The 19,733-nt window shown below is 39.5% G+C and overlaps 1 protein-coding gene across 2 annotated transcripts in view; it reads right to left on the bottom strand.

Moving 5' to 3' along the window:
- Window positions 1-4,144: 4,144 nt before the first annotated feature.
- Window positions 4,145-19,733, bottom strand: part of myom1a (myomesin 1a (skelemin)) — a 36,544-nt gene continuing 20,955 nt past the window's right edge. Inside the window, exons 18-38 of one of the 2 annotated variants that reach the window (XM_036596372.1) lie at window positions 17,462-17,658; window positions 17,179-17,305; window positions 15,971-16,146; window positions 15,637-15,751; window positions 14,179-14,335; window positions 13,666-13,772; window positions 12,871-12,915; window positions 12,589-12,725; window positions 12,356-12,500; window positions 11,879-11,938; window positions 11,725-11,792; window positions 11,489-11,614; window positions 10,370-10,447; window positions 10,041-10,128; window positions 9,897-9,935; window positions 9,672-9,777; window positions 7,503-7,666; window positions 7,327-7,363; window positions 5,314-5,336; window positions 4,944-4,999; window positions 4,145-4,773 (exon numbers count right to left, since the gene is read on the bottom strand). In XM_036596372.1, the coding sequence (XP_036452265.1) occupies window positions 4,513-4,773; window positions 4,944-4,999; window positions 5,314-5,336; window positions 7,327-7,363; window positions 7,503-7,666; window positions 9,672-9,777; window positions 9,897-9,935; window positions 10,041-10,128; window positions 10,370-10,447; window positions 11,489-11,614; window positions 11,725-11,792; window positions 11,879-11,938; window positions 12,356-12,500; window positions 12,589-12,725; window positions 12,871-12,915; window positions 13,666-13,772; window positions 14,179-14,335; window positions 15,637-15,751; window positions 15,971-16,146; window positions 17,179-17,305; window positions 17,462-17,658 (2,312 nt within the window). In that variant the 3' untranslated portion in view covers window positions 4,145-4,512. The remainder of the gene's footprint in view (window positions 4,774-4,943; window positions 5,000-5,313; window positions 5,337-7,326; window positions 7,364-7,502; window positions 7,667-9,671; window positions 9,778-9,896; window positions 9,936-10,040; window positions 10,129-10,369; window positions 10,448-11,488; window positions 11,615-11,724; window positions 11,793-11,878; window positions 11,939-12,355; window positions 12,501-12,588; window positions 12,726-12,870; window positions 12,916-13,665; window positions 13,773-14,178; window positions 14,336-15,636; window positions 15,752-15,970; window positions 16,147-17,178; window positions 17,306-17,461; window positions 17,659-19,733) is intronic. The other variant, XM_036596373.1, reaches the window with a different exon arrangement.

The following is a 19,733-nucleotide window of genomic DNA, read 5'->3' as shown; positions in this document are numbered from 1 at the left end:
CAGTTTCAAAACTTAAACCAGTAACTTACACCGCGACATGTTAAACACATTTATTAATGTAAGTTACCTTATTAAGAAATTCACACCAGTCACTAATCACCTCAGTGTTAATCGAAGAAACGAAAGGTGCAGAAATATGTTGAAGTTAATCGTTATTTTTTAAATAAATGAGAAGAAACTCCTCATATGTCAGCCTTACTTGCCTCAACTGTCGTTAGCCAGTTAGCAAACTGGTAACTGCAGCAACTCACCGACGTTGGTAAACTAGAGAGCGTATCAGAATATATTCTATTTGAAAAATACATTCTTTCAATGTATGAAATATGTGCTTCGGCTTACCCTCAGTATTAGCCTGGCAGCATCAGTTAACCATTAGAGTGCAGTTTAACAGCCCTGAATTGAGCCTTCACTGTGGTAAGTTAACCTAGCTAGCGTTAGCTATTAGAGCTAGCATCAGGCTACAGTCACTTCAGCTGGGCAGCACAGCCACATTAACGTTATATCAGCTGGCAGAGTTAGAGCACGTCCGCCTACTGTTACAGAAGTAAAGGAATGTAGCTCAAACAGTCATTTTATACCACGTTCATTTACCTTATTTCTAGACGGTAGCTAGCGATGTTGTCGCCGGTCGAGGTTCCGCTTTCAGATTCAGATTAGCTCCCTCGCTGATGTTACTCTTTCATTGCTGGACTGTCCAGAGAAAGCAAGAGAGAGAGAGAGGCGAAACCTCCGGTGCACCGAGAACCCTGCGTCTCTCACCCTCAACCATACCACCGCGACCTGTTTTGGTGGATATTCAGTCGTTGGTCATGACTAAAGGTCGGCTGGTCCGCAGCGCTGTAGCAGCAGCAGCAGCGGTGATGTGATGTGATGTGGCCTCTGTAAAGGCCCTTCACGTGACTCACAGCTGCGGGACCACAAGCCCCCCCAAAACTTCACCCTAATGGTCTGAGTTTACAGATACCGTTAGGCACTGTGCTGCATGCTGACACTGCAATACTTCAATCACTGGATCATCTTGAACCTAAGATACTGATATCAGCTCGTGTAGTCTGAGATCTCGGATCACGTGAGATAAACACAGATAAACACGCTGCGCCTCAGAGCCAGAGAGGCTTCCTTCAATGAACAGAGATAAACATACAGAGGCTTATCGGCATTCACTGGTTGCCAGTGGTTATCAGTGAAAAAACGCGTATTCAACTCAAATAGCATTCCTATCGCATTAGTCTACTGGAAATTAGCGCTGTTAGTTTTCGTACTGATGTGGATCACAATGGAATATTTAAAGTCAACGTGAATCAGAAATCAAGACAGATTTTACTTCTTATCTCCACATTCATTGTCCATTTTATTAGCTCCACTTACTATATAGGTGCACTTTGTAGTTCTATAATTACAGACTGTAGTCCATCTGTTTCTCTGCATACCTTTCTCCCTGTTCTTCAGTGGTCAGGACCCTCACAGGACCACCACAGAGCAGGTATCATTTGGGTGGCGCATCATTCTCAGCACTGCAGTGACGCTGACGTGGTTGTGTTGTGGTGGTCCTGACCACTAAAGAACAGGGTAAAAGGGGGCTAACGAAGTATGCAAACAGATGGACTACAGTCTGTAATGTAGAACTACAAAGTGCACCTATATGATAAGTGGTGCTGATAAAATAGACAATGTGTGTAGAAACAAGGAGGTGGTTTTAACGTTATGGCTGACCAGTGAAACCCGTTGTCTTGGAGGATGTCTGAGCTAGCTAGCATTTTCTCTCGATGATGGTGGGGGTGCTGAGAGAAGTAAGTGAAACAGGGACGAGGTGAGACACAGCAGTCGAAGAAGAAAGTGAGTCTGAGGTGAGTTATTTCACATGGCGTTCTCTATAAAGAGAAAACTCACAATAAAGGTTGATGAAATGTTACTGAATTGTACTTTATTTGATTTGACATTCAGTTGTTGACTACATAAGATGTTGATATACCTACTAGGCTACTTCAGTAAACAGTACATGGCACTGAATTGGAACATGGAATTGGACCTTATTGAATTTTAATTAAAGACCCCTGCTATATACCATGCAGTATACACAGTCAGTGACTCTAACACCTCTGTGATTGTAGCCTTTCGCTCTCGTTAACCCTTGTGTGGTGTTCGGGTCTGTGGGACCCATTTTCAATGTTTACTAAAAAGAAAAAAAAAATTACTTCAACATCAAATTCCTTGGCCTTAGCTAATTTATATATAATTTATATATATATATATATATATATATATATATATATATATATATATATAATGACAGCTGTTTAGCCAGCACTGAGAAGAAATTATGTACAAAACCTGCTGGTAATTTGAATCTAAAAATTTTAAGTACAAACACTCTTATGTTATTCCGTAAAACCGCAAAACTGGAGTAGTTAGTCTGTCTTCAACCATGTACTTCATATACACACAATTTGTAACTGTAAAACGTATGTGAATTAGTGAGATCCTGCAGATCCTCTGTGTTTATTTCCTAATATTTCAGTGATGCACACAAAAGCAACGTGAGTTACAAGCAAGTTATCTGAGGAGCTTTAAACGTATAGTTTTACTTTTCATTTTCTGTTCTGTTTTTAAACACATTTTGTAAATTTTGCATTTTTGTAAACACATTTAGCAAAAGTTGGAATTTAATCCCTGAATGAAGTTTAAATCTGTGTCATGTTGTGGTGCAACAGAAATAAATTTAATCTAGATTTATTGTAAAAGTAATCGAGGATCAAAACAATTACATGTAACCCTGATTATTTTTAAATTAAGTTTAAAGTTTGGATTAATAGATAAACCTTGATTTAATTCAAGATTTAAGTTTGATCTTAATCCATGTTTCTACAATCCACACCTACTTTTATATATGATATAATGAATTGTGCTTGAACTAATAATCAGGACTTCAACTAACACGTTTACAGGTTACATTTATTTCCTCCAGCCAATATAATTGGACTAACAAACATCCAGTCAGTACACTCATTTGTTTTCTTAACTCACCACTACTTACTGAATATTACTTTTGTTTTCTCTCAAAAGCATATGTCACATGGAAAGAATGCAACACATGAGGTGCGGAAGAAAACTTTGAAGTGCCCTATATAGACCCATTTACACCTCGCTGAACAGGTTCTCTGAAGAAGAAAACACATTTTTTCCATTGCATGGTTTTATTGTCTGTTGTCACATAACACTCTACCTGTTGGTTTTGTGTATTAAGCCCAATGCAGGGTGACTTTAGACCATCAACACTGAAACAGATATAAACAAGCAGCCTATAGACATGATACTTTGAAAGACTTGTCTCACAGAGAGTGCTGTATAGTTGTAACACATCCTTACGGTACTAATATCATTCTAAACTCCAGCTATAGAGTAAGAGCTGTGAGCTGCATGACACTGCACTACTTAAGTGTTTCTTATTTCATCATGTCTGTAAATATATTGTATTTTGTATATTATATTTTTTAACACAAAGAACTATTTTAAGCAAAAAAAAAGTGTTAGTCTCTAGTTTAGACCTTTTCTTAGTAAATTTGTTTTACAAGAAAACTTGAAGACTGTATATTTTAGACAAATAGGTGAGTATTTCTATTAGAAGTGCACGGAATCACACACTTTTTGCTCCAAACAAGCAATTTATTATTATTTAAATAATTTATTATTTTTACTTTGGCCGATCTGGCTTGTTATGTTATGACATAAATAAAATGAGACAGGTAAGTGCACTCGCACTGTATTTGAATGCTGCTGTTACACATATACCAAAATGTTGCAGTTGTGATAAGGTATGATTGTGCTAAATAGCCAGTTGCTTCTCGATTTCAGTGTAGCATGGTTAGTTAAATAGGCAAATGATTTGTCATTTTAGAGTTTAAATTGCCATTTTGGCCAATTAAAGAGTAAATAATGTTATTCATAATGCAACTTTAGCTAATAGAAAATATTAGTAGTGTTTAGTAGTGTGTTTGTGTTCATTGATGCTATCAGTAAGTTTGGCTGTAAAGAAACTGGAGCCAGAATTGGCCATAAAAATTTAGAATCGGTCTCTCGTCTCTATTGAAATGAGAAATAACAATGGTATGCACAGAGAAAAAATGAAAACAGCACAGACATGAGCTAATTTTGCACTAAAGAATCCCAGTTTATATGTAAATAAGTAAGGCAACATTCAAAGCATTTTAATTCAAATCATGTTCACCTCTTGATTTTCATGAAGTTTGATCCAAAAACAGCTGCAGTAATGCTGCATTATGATTATTTCAATGTAAGAGTTTTACAACAACTTGTGCCAGTCTAGATGAACAGGCTAAAAGAGCAGGCTAAATATGCACAATTTTACTGAAGTTACTTGTTACAAACTGGCAGGCATCCTGGTCTTTACTGTTTCTGGGTGGCTGAACATGCTTTGGAGTAAAATGCTGTGGGATGTGAAGTGGTCATATTCAGGATTCTCTATCCCCCTAATCTTCATATCTTCATCTTCCTCTAGTCTTTCTTCTCAGCCTCATCCTCTGGGATGTAGACGCTGACCGTGAACTCGCCGGCTTCCTTGCCGTACTTGTTCTTCACCACCAGGGCGTATTTGCCCGAGTCGGCTGTGCTGACGGCCGCGATGGTTATGCTGGCGAACTTGCCATGCTCAAACTTGAGCGTGTAGTGCTCGTCAGGCAGCAGCTCCTTGTCATTCTTCGTCCAGCTGACTTCAGGAACAGGGTCACCCCATACATTGCCAGTGAGGTTCAAAGACTGAAGAGGAATGAAGGGAGAAGAAATGTGAAGCAAAGTGCAGAATGTGCTTAGCCATCAGTATATTCATGATGTTCTAAATCAGAAGCCTGACAGAAAAACATTATTATAGTTCAGTGGAGTGTGATAATGAGGTTTCCTGTCATCCTGGGTAGGTGGAGATGTATTACCTTGCCCTCCTGGATAGTGACCACATCTGGCAGGCCTCCCACCACACGTGCTCTGTCTATGAGATAAATGAAGCAGTAAGTTAAGACGTAAGCTACCCAGCAAATCAATATGAATTCTCTGACAGAATTTCATGCTCTTTTTACTACCTGACACTATTTACTCAGAGAGATGAGTTTACTTTATACACCGACTAATGGACATAAGCATTTTCAAGACATTTAGACAGGAAGATGTATCCCTTGCTGCATCAGCAACGCCAACACATCCTGCGTAAGTGGAACGGAAAGATAGCTCGAAATAGCATCTACATGCTTTTGGAACAAGCTGTTTTCAGGAAAGAACACAACGACAGCACAGACAATCACTTACTTCTCTCCGCGATGGCTGCCGCCCTGAGGCAGGAAAAGAGATAAGCACAGTGTTAGAGGAGGCTTTATATAGTATCAGAGCCTGTCAAGGTGATACAGTCAACTTCCGCACTGCAGTGTCAGGAAAGGTCTGAGCCCAAGCCTTTCATAAGGATGGACTGAGATGTTGCAGCATATTTTAGTATTAGAGTTGCTGCTGTCTTTTTTTCAGACTGTACTGTCTATACAAAGGTTTGTGTTCACCAGTTTATGAAATCAAAACTACAGATGTGTGACAAATCAAAGGAAAAACATCAAAAGAATAGTACAGGCCTGAATCCTTGACCCCTACAGCTGCTGGCATGGTTTGAAACCACTGGTCCTCATTAGAGGGGTTAATGCAATTCAATACAAAGTTGACTGACTGATCACCATTATCCCATTCTTTCCTGAAGGGAGTGGTCTCGTTCAGGAATGACAATGCCCCCATCCACAGGGCATGAAGAGTAACTAAATGGTTTGATAAGTATAAAAAATTATGTAAGACATTCTATAGCCTTTGCAGTCACCACATCTCAATCTAGTTAAACACTTGTGATATTTTGGACTGACGTGTTATGCACTCCACCACCATCATCAAAACAACAATTGCAGGAGTATCTGTAAGAAGAATGGTGTTTCAGTGCAGTTCCAGAGACTTGTAGAATCTATTCCAGAGCACACTGAAGCTGTTTTTGCGTGGCCTGATAGGAGACCATACAAATGTATTTTGGGACTGTCCAAATTATCAGAATATTGGCAAAACATACAAAATGAAATAAAAAAAATGCTCCAATATAGAACTGCCCTTAAAACCATCTCACTTTTTGTTATTAATATTACCAGAAGATGTAGGACATAACAATCAGACATTACTACTGAGAGCCCTTCTTCTAATTGCTAAGAAGGTAATCACAGTCTCCTGGCTGAGGACGCAGCCCCCCCATGGTAACACAATGGGGGGAAAAGTTAAGGATGTTTACTTCATGGAAAACATAATCGCAAGGTTATGACTGTAAACAGATGTATTCTTGACTAAATAGTCGCCAGTTATCTCATATTGTTTCAGTTGATGTGATCTAGGAGCTAGTGGAACAACTCCTTTGGATTTCTTTTCTGCTCATTTAAATGTAAGCACTACAAGTTTTATTATAGAATGTATATCTATCCGTTGTCTTTGTATTTGTGGACAAATGTCATTATTCATCCCTGGGGAATTGTATATGGACACTGAGATGATGAACTCTATGGACTTCCCCCTAAGACCTTTATATCTGTGTTGTGTCTTTGAAGATTTGACTATACTGTACAACTGCATTTGATAAAAGGGAATAAAAAGAAGCACACAAAACGAAGCTGTTCTTGCACTTTGTGGTGGCCCAACGTTTTACTGAGACCCTTTATCTTGTTTTTATTAAAGGTTTTTTCTGGGTTTGTCACCTATTTGTATATATTCACTATAGACCTATTATACAGCACATCATCGCTGTCGTGACAAAACCTCACACCTCTTTACAGAGAATGAAAAAGCTCTCTTAACTTTCATGTAATTCTGGACTATTTCTGTTGGTCTATTTGTCATGGAATGTTCATACAATGTAAAGTGGAGCTTCTGCTTTCAAATGGTGTAAAAAGTAAACAAAAACTGAACAAATTGGAATTTTTGCTGAGGTTTTGATATGACAGCAGTGATACATAAGCAAAATATAGAAGACAGAACTTATGTAGAAGACAGGGCTTGTATAAAAAGGTCTATTATCTGGATATGCCATTTTTTGTGTCCTGATGAAGGCCTGAGAAGGCCGAATTGCGTCAGCACATTTTTATACATATTGGCATGTTTCAACAAAGGCTTTTTATACTTTTTTCTTTGCTCTGGACTTATTTTGCTCATGTCTTGTGGATGCGGATGGATTTTCTGGTTTTTGCCATTTCCAGCATAGATTTGTTACTTTGAGGTCTATTACCTTTTTTCATATTATACTTAAGCACTTACTTCAGCCTCTGGAACTCTGCATAGGCCTCCTCCCATACTTTGAAAGAAAACAGAACAGAACAAGTGAGAAAGCTTTGGCAAGAATATTACTAAACATCAATAGAAAACCTAAAGATCAAGGGTAGGGAGATAAAAGTGAGGCAGTTAAAGTATGACTGAAACACCCGAGACCTTACCTTGTCCAGTAAGGTCAAGAACCCTCTTGACTCCTGCAGAGCCATCGAAGATGTCGATGGCGTATTTGCCCTTGTCCTTGTCTGTGGGCTCCTTGATTTTCAGCCACAGCTGCTCTCCTGTTACTCCACACTGCACACGGTCTGAGTGCGATATCTTTGAATCTCTGGAATGGGACACAGACAAGCTCTGTGAGCATGAGGTCAACTACTGGGGCTACTGGTTAAGGCTAACGCAGTGTAAAATTGCAACAGTTTCATGCTGTGATACAGTGCTTACACACTTCATTTTAAATGAGTTCGACAGTACAGAGCAAAAGAAAGAAGCACCCAGCTGTTAGCCACCTTTTGGACAGTAACAAACTTGGACCTCAGGTCAGTTTGTGTTTCTGACAGGGATGTAAGATCAGAATCAGCCAAGATCAGAAGACTGGCAGAGAGTGTTTTGCTCCAAATGCAATCAGACAATTTATTGTTTGACTTTAGCTGATTTTTGTTGCAATTTTATGACATAAGTAATGTTATAGTAAATAAAGTGCACTCATGCTGTATTGCTCTTGTCCAAACCCAGTGTTGGAATGCTGTTGTTACATCTATACCAAAATGTCATAGCATAATTATACATGATTCATTGTGCTAAATAATTATTTACCTCTTACTTTTGATGTAGCACTTCATTTGATTCATGTTATATAAATTGGAAATTGATTTTTCATTTACAAACTTAAAATTCCAATTTGGCCCATTAAAGAGCAAATATTGTTATTTATATATGTATATAACTTTGAATAGTAGAAATGATTGGAAATGTGCTAGCATGTTTCATGTGTTCATTTAGCCCACACAGTGCGAGTTTTGCATTAAAAGAATCTTCCATTTACCTCAGATGTAGTCAAAGAGCCAAGATATTTCATATTTGGTATCAAAAAACCAACAGTCACCCAAACTTTTCCATAAAAACATGCACGCATCATACTGTGCCCTAAACAACATTAACAAGTCAGCACAACACTAATGAAGACCTGGATGCGGTTTCAGAGAATTTTTGGTGTTTACGGATGACTACTGTAAGCCTCATAGCTCCAGCACTACACTAAGAAGAATCACAGAACCATTCTTCAAAAGAAAAAAAAATATAGAAATCGGACATAAAATTCACGTGGGGTGCATCTTCTGAGTTCATCTAGCTTTCAGATTCTAACTGGAACAACACTGTATCATATAGAGCAGTGGTTCTCAAACTGGGGGCCAGAGGGGGACGCTAAAGGGGCCACAGAAAAATCTCAGATGTTTTCTCAGTTCATTAAGTCTGCTTCTGCTTCTAAAAACGTGGTACCTGATTAAAAATAGTAGACATTATTAAAGGTTACTAAAATGAATTAAGTGCTAATCAACCACAATTCATGGCCACACCACACCAAATTAACGTCATTGAACAGGACCATGGCTTTTATATGTGCAGGTCAGAGATAGCTGCAGATAAAGCTAGCAAAATGGACAAGGTTCTGGTAAGACATGGCCTCATTCGTAATGCTGGGCCTATTGCGGTGGGGGGACTGCTCAGTGGGTCAACGGGAGGTGGGGTGAGAGGGGCCCAATGGCACTAACTATACACAAAAGAGGCCTTAGACTTAAAAAAGTTTAAGAACGGCTGAAACAGAGCACGCACTGGCAAATTCAGTCTCGGAGAGGCAGACTTCACTCTGGCCTTTTGTTTATTCACTCTCAGAGAACGTTCTTGACTGCAGGGCTTCGGTTTCAGAGCACTCAACCATTTCTAACAGTGAGTATGAAAGCCTTGTTTTCTAACAGTAAACCTAATATTCCTCATAAAAACCCTTAATAGAACTGAATGGGTGAAAGCAGTCATATCATGTTTTGCAAATTAGTTAAAGAATATTTTCTTTTTATGCCATTTTCGCAATCTTGAGGCAATCTGCAGTGCTGTTAATTCTGTAATTACTGATGAGTGGAACACTAGGAGTGAATGTACAGGTGCACCCAATGGCATCTCAAACTGAAGCACTGTCTGCTAACAGATGTTTCTGGGAGTTTAAAAATAACCGCAGTCTGCCAGTTCTGAAACTGACAGCAATGTTTCCATGATCAAAACGGCCAAAACAGGCAGGAACAAAAATACAGATAGGGGTAAGTGAGAATGAAAGAGCTTACTTGTGAAGCCAGCTGACACGGAGCTCCTCAGTGCAGTGCACAACATTTGTGTAGAGTATTATGCCATGCTCTGTGCTCTCAACTTTCAATTCGGTGGAAGAGTTGGCTGCAGTGGTGAAAAAAAGAATGGAATGAGTAACAAAAATATCAGCATCACATAACCTCATGGAGCATTAGTGCTCTATTTCCAGTAATGTGTGCGGAGAATAAAACACAAGAGCTCACCTATAACTCTGAACATTTCATTCAGCACAGCCTGATAACCTGTTAGGAAGTGACTGCATTTTAGTACACCAGACTGGGTTACAGCATTCCATTAACTTTGGCCTACAGATAACATTCCGTTGGTGGATGTTAAAAAGCTCTTACATGCATCTGTCAGATTCAGCAAAGTCTTATCCCTTCCTCTCTCATCACTCAGTTCGACTTCATAGACACCTGCATCCTTCTTTGAAAGCTGTGTGGAGAATTGTAAGAGAAGTTAGGAAAAGACACCAGCTGCAGCTGCATTGTAGAGCAGATATTAAAATAGTTTTGAATAAATCAAACAGTGACAAAAATTCCGAAAAGGCAAGCTTTTCTCCTGCATGATGCTGCAGGTAAACAGGGACACCAGGGAAACAGGGGACAACAGCGACACAGATAAAAACATGAAACAAAGTGACTCGGCGATAACTTATAAAGAAAAAGCTCCAGACTTTTGGTTTTCTTGGGGTTTCTTCGGCAGCAGGTTTAGCAGGTTTCTTTTTTTCTTCTTTTTCGCTCTTAATTACAAGCTGTAAATTAGACAGATATTGCAGTTAATGCCAGCGCCCTCTGCAGGAGGGGAATGGAAGATGCACCTTCCTTGCCCAGCATGCAGTAACTCTACTCCTCTCTAGGATCCTTTCATGAAAACCACAGTTCAATCCAATAAGGATGGCATTCTAGGCTAATTAATATATGCCATTTTATAAGCTGTACTGTGATGTGACATTCGACATGCTATCAATGTGTGTGCCATCAGAAATGGATTGATCTCAGGTTTCAGGGAATTATGACTATATAAACCAGTTCACACACGGAAGCACCATATATATAATATATGGACATAAATGTTGATAAATGTAATGTGTATCCTTGGGGAATAAACAGAGGTCTTAAAGGGGATTTTCAAAATTTTTGGATAATTGTATGGTTGAGATATAAACAATGTCATTCAGAGTGGTTTGATGTGAAATGCTACATTGTACACAAACTTATTGACTTGGATTTCTTTAAAATGGTGGTGGAACCAGGGGTCTGCAATGTGTACAGACATTTTATTTACTATCCAACCTAACAAAATGACCAGTGAACCTACACTACCTATTTTTCCTATTAAAAAATTAGATTCTAGGCCAAAATGTTCAAAAAGCTATCATGAAATAATTTCTTAAGCATCAGATAATGACCTTGTACATGTATTAGCTTTCTGTAAAGTAGTTTTTAAACTCTTTTAAACTCTAAACCACTCTGAACAGCTTTGTTTACATCTTAATAGCTCAACTATAAAAAGATTTGGAAAAATTTATGGAATTCCCCAAAACAGATTAACTTAAAACATGGTTTCTCAAAACATATACTGTACACATGTATAGCCACACTTTTCCCCATAAAGAATAAAACATTCTTTTAAGAGAATAGATGGCTGCTCTATGCCAACATCTCATCATTTATGAGTCCGTGTGGCAGAGAGGGAGAGTAGCCTTTAGCGTAGCGAAGCGTAGAGCACAGCACTTAGCCAGGCTATTTGTGGATTCCCTTCTCATCTTTAAACCTCCCCACAGCTGCCTCACCTTGCCAATGTTGAAGGATAGCACTCCTTGGGCAATGCCAATCTTTTGAGCGTCCTCATCGCCCTCCTCAATCTCAATTCCGTCCTTAAACCAGGCTATCTCAGTGTCAGCCCTGATATTTCCTACCTGCAGAGGAGAGAGTGGGCCAAGGGATGGGAAAGAGGTAAAATATCAATCAGTTTGACCTGGGAAAGTGAGAAAAATCTATTACGCTTCACTCAAAAGCCCAGCCTGACCTTGCATTTCAGATATACATCACATTCTGGTGTGACCTCGAAACTCAAGTACTCCACAAAGTGAGGGCCTGTATGTGAGAACAGAAAGGTTGTTTGAGGCTGTTTAAAGGAGTGAGTATTGTTTTAAAATACAATTCGTTCAGCATTTGCGTACCTTGTTTTCTGACCCACTCAGCTCTCTCAAACTGAGACTTCTTCTGAATCTCAGCAAATTCTGCAAAAAAAAAAAAAGAAACATTTGATGGTTCTGCTAATTTTGCTGTCTTTTGAGGACCATGTGGAGAACATTCATTACTGATTCTTCCTCTCAGTCTGATAAGGATTTTGCAGCTTGACCTGCTAGTAGAAGTGTTAAGTAAAGACATCTTAGCAACATGATCAATCACTAAACCATGATAAATCATTGTTCAATCAGTGTTACATGAACAAGCTCAGAAATGCTGTGCATACTAATAGCTGTCCTAAGCCAGAGCCTTTGGATATATTCAGCTCATGCAGAGGCTGCTCAGTTTCTTCTGATCTTTTCCTGCCCTCTAGAGGACATGCAAGATTACAGCAACAAAAGCACAAGTTGACGTACCTGCGGGTTTCGATTTAACACCAATCTAAAAAGGGTGAACCTTTACTGTACCTGCACCAATAAGTACCAAGCTGGTCCGACCAGTTGCTTTGCCATCAACAAGGTTAAATGTGAAGGTTCCTTCGTCAGTGACTTCCAGGGAGTCCATGAACATCTCGATAATGCCGGTGCTCTTGTCAAAGTTCATTGTGTATTTCTGATGAATAAAACAGTATGAGTGAGTCTATGCAAGCGGAAAAAGTAAGCAGAATTCATGCTGTTGTGCATGTGGTATGCTGCTATACCTTTCCTTGAGTAATGATGTTGTCATTGAAGACATACTGCACTTGGCAGTTTGCAGTAAACTTGGCGACTTGGGTCCAGAAACGCACACGTCCTTTCTCCTGAAGCTCGACGGCCATTTCGGAAGTGAAGGGAATAACTGTGAGGCAGAGATCACTACATTAAGTACTGCTGCTGGGAAACAACAGCTTTAACATAGAAAGATGTAATCGTATGACCACAAGCGTATGGAGTGCATGGAGCTCAATGTAACTCTTGTTATTCAGTCCTTGTGGGATACTTACTGGGGTATTGATGTTCATGGCTAATTTCCAACAAGCGTTTCAGACCTAAAGAAGCAGAAAACCATTAATTACATTAGCATGTGGGGTGATACATTGCTAACTGAAATTAATTAGGAGTCCTTTATATTAATTATATAGTACTTGATATAACAGGAAGCTAAACATACAAGACCTGACAAAGCAGTATCAGCAGATTTTTTCTCAAAATCGGTAATTGGCCAATTGATTGTTTTTATTTTGGCAGAACTGTGTTGAAGTTTTATGAGGTAAAAAGCTAAGCCAGACCAGTGCGCTCATGATGTATTTGAATGTTGCTACATCTATACTAAAACGCTGTAGTATAGTTATTCATTACTATACTGCGGAATAACCCGTCACCTCTTACTTTCAATCTAATACTTTATTTGATTCATGTTAGTTAAACAGGCAAAAGTGGACATTTTTAAATGCCAGCTTGTCCCATGTAAGAGCAAATAATGTTGTTTATATTACAAATTTGGCTAATAATTAAAAATCCCTGGAAATGTGCTAATGTGTTTGATGTATTTATGCACAGCGTGAGCTTTAGATAAAAAGAAGGCTACTAAAAATCAGTCATCGGCCAATTTGGCTGTAAAGAAACCAAATTCGGGCATAAAAATGAATGACTCGTGCATCCCAATGTGGCAGCTTCAGCAGATGTATTTTCTGGATAGAACTGTCAGTGCTTCTGCCTTATGGACATCACTCAGATGTATAAAAACAGAGGATGGAATATCACTGGCATTAGACAGAAAGCAAAGGAAAGTGACTTACCCTCCTCTGTCAGAGTGTAGCTGGCAGAAACTCCGTCAGTGTTGGAAATCACACAAGAATAGGTACCCAGGTCCTCCAATGAGGGGTCATTAAAGATGGCTCTGGATCTGATGACAGATACGTAAGTAATAAAAATATCAAGAAAAATGTTTTCAAAAAGATCCTTTTTTTAATTTAAACTCAAGTTAGTATTTATCTTTATAGTGTGGCATTTCTCTAACTTTCCATCCACTTTCCTGCCCACTTTCCAACTGTCTGCCTTTACATCACATCTGGCAGAGCGAAGCCTGGCACTCGTCTCCTCTAGCTAGCAGACAGCTTGCCACCACTTGTCTTCACACTAACGCCCACATAGCATTGTCAAGTCCCTCCAAGTGCTCATACAATTGCTAATCACCTAACACTGCCATAAGACCAACAATGGGACTGTAGACCTTGCTAACAATAAAAAAAACAGGTCAGACTGATTGCCAGGAGTATGACAGAATAAATGGCTGTGAGAGGCAAACTTACTTTCCCCCAACTGTTTCAACAGTGAGACGGGAGGCATCAGTGAGGGCCTTGTAGTTCTTGGACCACACAAACTGAGAACCTTCAGCCATCTGTGAGCACTCAAAGATCATGGAGATCACGCCATTGTCATCCACATCCACCACAATCTCGTTAGTGCCTGAAGGAAGAAAGACCATGTCACGGAAACAGCATTAGAAAAACATTACCGTTGGCTGTCCAATAGAAATGTGATGAGAAATGCAGGTGATTTTGGCTTCATTTCAATACCTTTTTGAACATGCCCTCACCAACTTGGAAGTGCGTCAACCCACGTTACACAAGTGCGCACTCAGAGTAGAAGGGGATGAGGGGACAGTGAGGATTTTTTTTTCTTCAAACAGAACATACTCTCTCTCTGCTAGGTTAGCTTCAGTGTGCTAATCAGCTAGCCATGCAAATTTTGCTATTCAAAACTTTTTTTTTGAGAAATTTGAACATAATGTACATAAAACTTATGAATTATTGCTTTGTCTGGCGGTAAGCTTTGGTTTAAAACCATTCATGATTGTCATTATTTGCTGTGTAGCCGTTAGCTTACTATCTAGCAAGCTAGCAAAGTCATGAAGTTGTATCAGCAGTCATACAGCCCAAAACCCAGGTAAAACTGAATGTCATTGTTTTGAAATATTAAAGCTGCATTATGTAAGATTTTTTTTGTTAAAGTTGAAAGAAGTAGCATTACTGAGTCAGGAGAAAAACAAGAATTAAATAATAATTTGTTTAATTTAATAAGTCAGAGGCATTGGGTCAGATTTCGGCAAGTTTTTCAGACCACGTCATACATCTTTACGTATTAACATTACACGGACAGACTCAAAAAGAAAGTCTAGCTCAATGTTTATGTTTAAATGCACAATCATCATTATACTGATGAAGATATGATGACAACAGTAGATCATTCACTTACATCCCTGGAAAATACATCCTTCACCAAGTTCTGACTTTTGAATGCTCTTTCAACACACTCGCGAACATCAGATTCATCTGCTCAGGGAAGGGGTCTGAAGTACAATCGACATTACAAAATATGCTTCTGTGCGGTGTATGCAATTACACATTCTCACCAGAGAGGTCTCCAAATCCCCAAAACTTACAAAGTGTAGCTTCAAGCATTTTAAGAAAATTTACCGCTATGGCTTATAAACAGCTTTATCCACCATTTTCTGTGTTCGATAAAGGAAATGCTTCAGGTTGCAATGATTTCTGGGCAAGTTTTGCTGCTAAAGGCAACACTTGCTTTCCCTCTATCCCTCAGCCCTCTGAGGGCTCATCTAATAAACTTCTTTTGAGCTAATAATATAATGGAATGCTAATAAGACAGTGTTTAGGATTTTTGCGTAAGGGAAATGGCAAGACCAAGTGGATGAGGGCAGGTTAAACTAGTATTAGAACGGATGGTTTATTTAACCGACTACCCACCTGGCCGGGTCTGAGCAACAAGAGGGCCTAAGGTTTGTGAAGGTCCACCGACACCGACTATATTCTTAGCATGTACACGCAACTGATAGGAGGCACCTTCCTTCAGCCCACATATCTGAGTCACAGACAGATTGTTAACATTATTAATTCACATGAAAATGCAAAAGACTCCCACTTCTTTAATCTTCCTTATTGGAAATGACAGTGTTATGATCAACCACTTGACAGGCATACTGAGCTTTATGTCACAAGGATCAGAATTAGAGCTATGAACAAAAATCTCACTGCAAATTTCCTTGGATGACATAACCAGACATCTGTCATGCTAACTAACCTTCAGGTAGGTATTCTTGGTCGACCTTTCCTGAACGCCTCTCCATTTTCCCTTCTCTTCTTTGATGTCCACATAGTACCCAGTGACAGGACTACGACCGTTGAATGTGGGCGGTTCCCACAGCAGCACCATGGAGTTCTTCCGCACCTCCAGCACATGAAGGCCATGAGCAGGCCCTGTGTTACCCAGCCATAAGAGAAATGTAACAGGAATCCCTTACTGTATGCAGGTTGATGAGTTAATGGTAAGTGTAGAGGAAAAAATAATACCATGATAAAGGAAATGCCAGTATTCCATAAAGGAAAAATGCTAATGTGGCTAACAATTGCATTGTCTAAGTTATATAATGCTAACTGACCACTGCTATGTTAGAGTCATTAAAGGACATCAAAGACAAAATATATTCCTGGCTGTGCCTTAATAGCAGTGATTTTGCAGTCATATGCAAAAGTTTGGGCACCCCTGGTCAAATTACAGGTTTTGTAGATTTTTCTGAGTGAAAATAAGTTAACCCATCCCCTACCGAGAACTCTCTTCTGCACATTTTAATGCACAATTACTGTTTATTTGCTGAATTTGACATTTTGGGAAAAAACAGAACACAAAATGTGGCCCGTGCAAAAGTTACGGCACATTATATATATTATGTTCCAATTTGTTAAAAAACATAAATAATTCACTGTAATTTGCAGAAAAATGTCATATTTGTAAATCCTTGCTCTGTTTCTGTCTGTGTCTGTCTTTATTCACCTTTCCTCATGTGTTTAGCCATGTGCTTTTGTTGTTTTTTGTTTTTGTCTCTGCCCCTGTCCTGTCTCCTGGTTATCTGTCTCACCTGTCTCTAGTCTGTAGCCCCACTCTTTCATTAGCCCCAGGTGTTTCTTGTTTGTTCTTAGTGTATTTACACCCCTGGCTGTTTGGCTTGTGTTTGCTTGGTATTTTTGCTTCATAGGCCTTGTTTTGGCTTTCTTTGCTTCCATGCTTTTGTTGAATCTTTTTATCATCATTATGAATTACAATAAAACCATGTTCTTGCACTTGCATCCGGCATCTATGATCTCCCTCACTGTTACATTCCTTAAGTTTATTCTCTGTAGAGGATGTGTTAACTCATTTTGACTTAGAAAGTCAACAAAACATGTAATCTGACTGGGATGTCCAAACTTTTGCCTACGACTATATTAGAGTGCTTTAGCTTATAGAGTTACCTGGCACTGCAACGGTCCACTCTTTGCATTCAAAGGCAACACTGGGAACAGAACCCTCGCTAATACCAGTCTGGTTAACTGCACGCACCTGGAACTCGTAGAAAGTGTTCTCCTTCAAGTTCTCTACCTGAGTACAGAGAGAGAGGGAAAGACAAGAGCAAAAGTCATTTTAAACATATTCTGTTGATCACCTATGATATGAAGATCTGTTTATGGGCCTTACCTCAAACTGTACACACTGGAATACATTGAAATGAAGGTCGCCTAAAGCAGGGTAATTTACCTTGTAAGTAGTGTCAGTGACGGCCTTTAGGTTAATCTCATGCCACTTGCTCTTGACGTTTCCTTTAACGGTCCTGTAGTCCAGGTAGTACCCCCTGATGTCGGCTCCCCCAGTCTTAGCAGGAGCCTTCCAGCCCACCACCATGTAGTCACGCACACGCTCCAGCAGAGTCACAGCAGAGGGAGGTGAGGGGACCTCTGGACAGGGAACAGCTTGAATGAACAACTTCCTACCCTAAACAAAATGACTGAACCATCCCCTGCTGTTGTGCTTTGGCAATGTCACAATTACATCACTGTTCATTTTCTTTTGGTATGGAGGCCAAATACAGACCCAGCCATAATATGTCACACACAACTGTTATTGGCATATCTAAATGTGCTCTTGAAACAAAAGCTGAAGTTTTGGATGAGTAATAAATGAAACCAAAATGATGCTGTTGTTGTTAGCCTATGTTAACCAAGACATTTTATAAAGGTAACATCAGTACATTAAAGACACGTTTTCAATGGATACATTAACTGACTGCTGTTAACATGATGAGTTTATTCATCTGAGCTACAGTATTGTGCAAAAGTCAGAGACCACCAAGTCAAATGGTCATTAAGTACGAAAAAAATATTTTTTGGAGATATTTCTGAGAAGATTAGATATAAGACAATCCACTTACTTAAGGAACAGAAAGTTGAAGAAAAATAAGTGAAAAACAGGAGTTTCCAAATCTGGAGTTTAATTAAATGATTACACTGATCAGCCACAACACTAAAACTACCACTGTGTTTCTACACTCTTTGTCCATTTTATCAGCTCCACTCACCATAAAGGTGCACATTGTAGTTCTACAATTACAGACTGTAGTCCATCTGTTTCTCTGACCCCCACAGGACCACCACAGAGCAGGTATTATTTAGGTGGTGAATCATTCTTAGCACTCCAGTGACATTGATGTGGTGGTGGTGTGGTAGTGTGTGTTGCGCTGGTGTGAGTGGATCAGACACAGCAGTGCTTAAAACGTTCATCTTTGAGTGAGAGGAGAAAATCAGGCTCCTCTCTTGTTTCAGATCTGAAAAAAATCCACAGTTGTTTCTGTCCATCCTTCCACTTTGAGAACACTACTCAACGCTATGGGTCTGAAAAGATGTGTAGCTGTCAAGAAGCTCTTACTGAGAAAAGAATATTTGCAAATCAAACAAAGAGGCTGCGGGTGTTCTCAGAAAAATGGTCTGGCCACCCGAGAGTCCAGACCTCACTATTACTGAATGTGTTTTGGATCACTTAGTTTGTGAGAAGCAGAAAATGCAACCAACATCTAAGACTGAACTTTAGAGGAAAATATCCCTGCCGAAAACTGAAAGCAAAAAGAACAGCCGCTGTAATAAAAGACATAGTGGACACACTAAATACTGAAACATTTATATTTAGCTGTTGAGGCTTCTGTGTAATTTTCAGTTAAAAGTGTGTTCTGCTTTTGCACAGTACTGTACATGAATAAAACTGTAGTAAATAAGAGGAGATATGGCATCCAAGAAGAGTCTATCTCATGCAATTCAAATATTCAGTGCAGATATTTTGTCAGAATCTACTGAGGATCAGTAAATAAATCATCAAAAAGCATGCATCTACCTGCTTTGTTCTGTTTTGATACATTTTGACGTTTCACAACAGATTCTGGGACTGTATTCAGCTTGGTTTCAAATCAGTTCCTCACTCAGAAATGTATGCTGATCCCATCTACTCACTGTGCTTTCCCTGCCAGCACTCTGGGGCAGTTTGGGACCCTCTCCCTCTCGAATTTTACCCTTCAGCCCAGCGAAGCAAGGACACTATACCCCATGCCCTAGAGTCATTAATGAAATACAGCAAGAGACACACAGCATAGACACGGGCAAACTGCATTACACAGAGACACAAAGCCACACTTTCTCAGACTCCATTTGGCTTTGATGTGCCATTATATCATGAATTCAAGGCAGGTTAGTATTATTATCCTTACTGAGGCTATTTCACAGCTGGTTTGGTCACTTTTCAGAGCCTGTTCGTGCAATAGAGGTTGTGCGGCGGTCAGGTTTTAGACGTGAATGAGACATGGTGAGATGAGGTCAGACAACAAGCAAGTCCCACAGCATGCCCATGCAGTACATCCACTGGGGTCATGTAATAACAGGCACAGGAACATTCAAGGTACAGACAGCATCATTTGGCTCTGTGTCCAAATACATGACGATGCCTTCAATAGGGCACTGTGAGCTGAGATGGTTACACTGTACTGAAA

The sequence above is a fragment of the Colossoma macropomum genome, unplaced genomic scaffold (assembly GCF_904425465.1).
Source record: "Colossoma macropomum unplaced genomic scaffold, Colossoma_macropomum, whole genome shotgun sequence".
Classification (NCBI taxonomy): Eukaryota; Metazoa; Chordata; class Actinopteri; order Characiformes; family Serrasalmidae; genus Colossoma; species Colossoma macropomum.
Note: the sequence above shows the minus strand (reverse complement) of the source record. Positions and strands in the feature narration are given on the sequence as shown.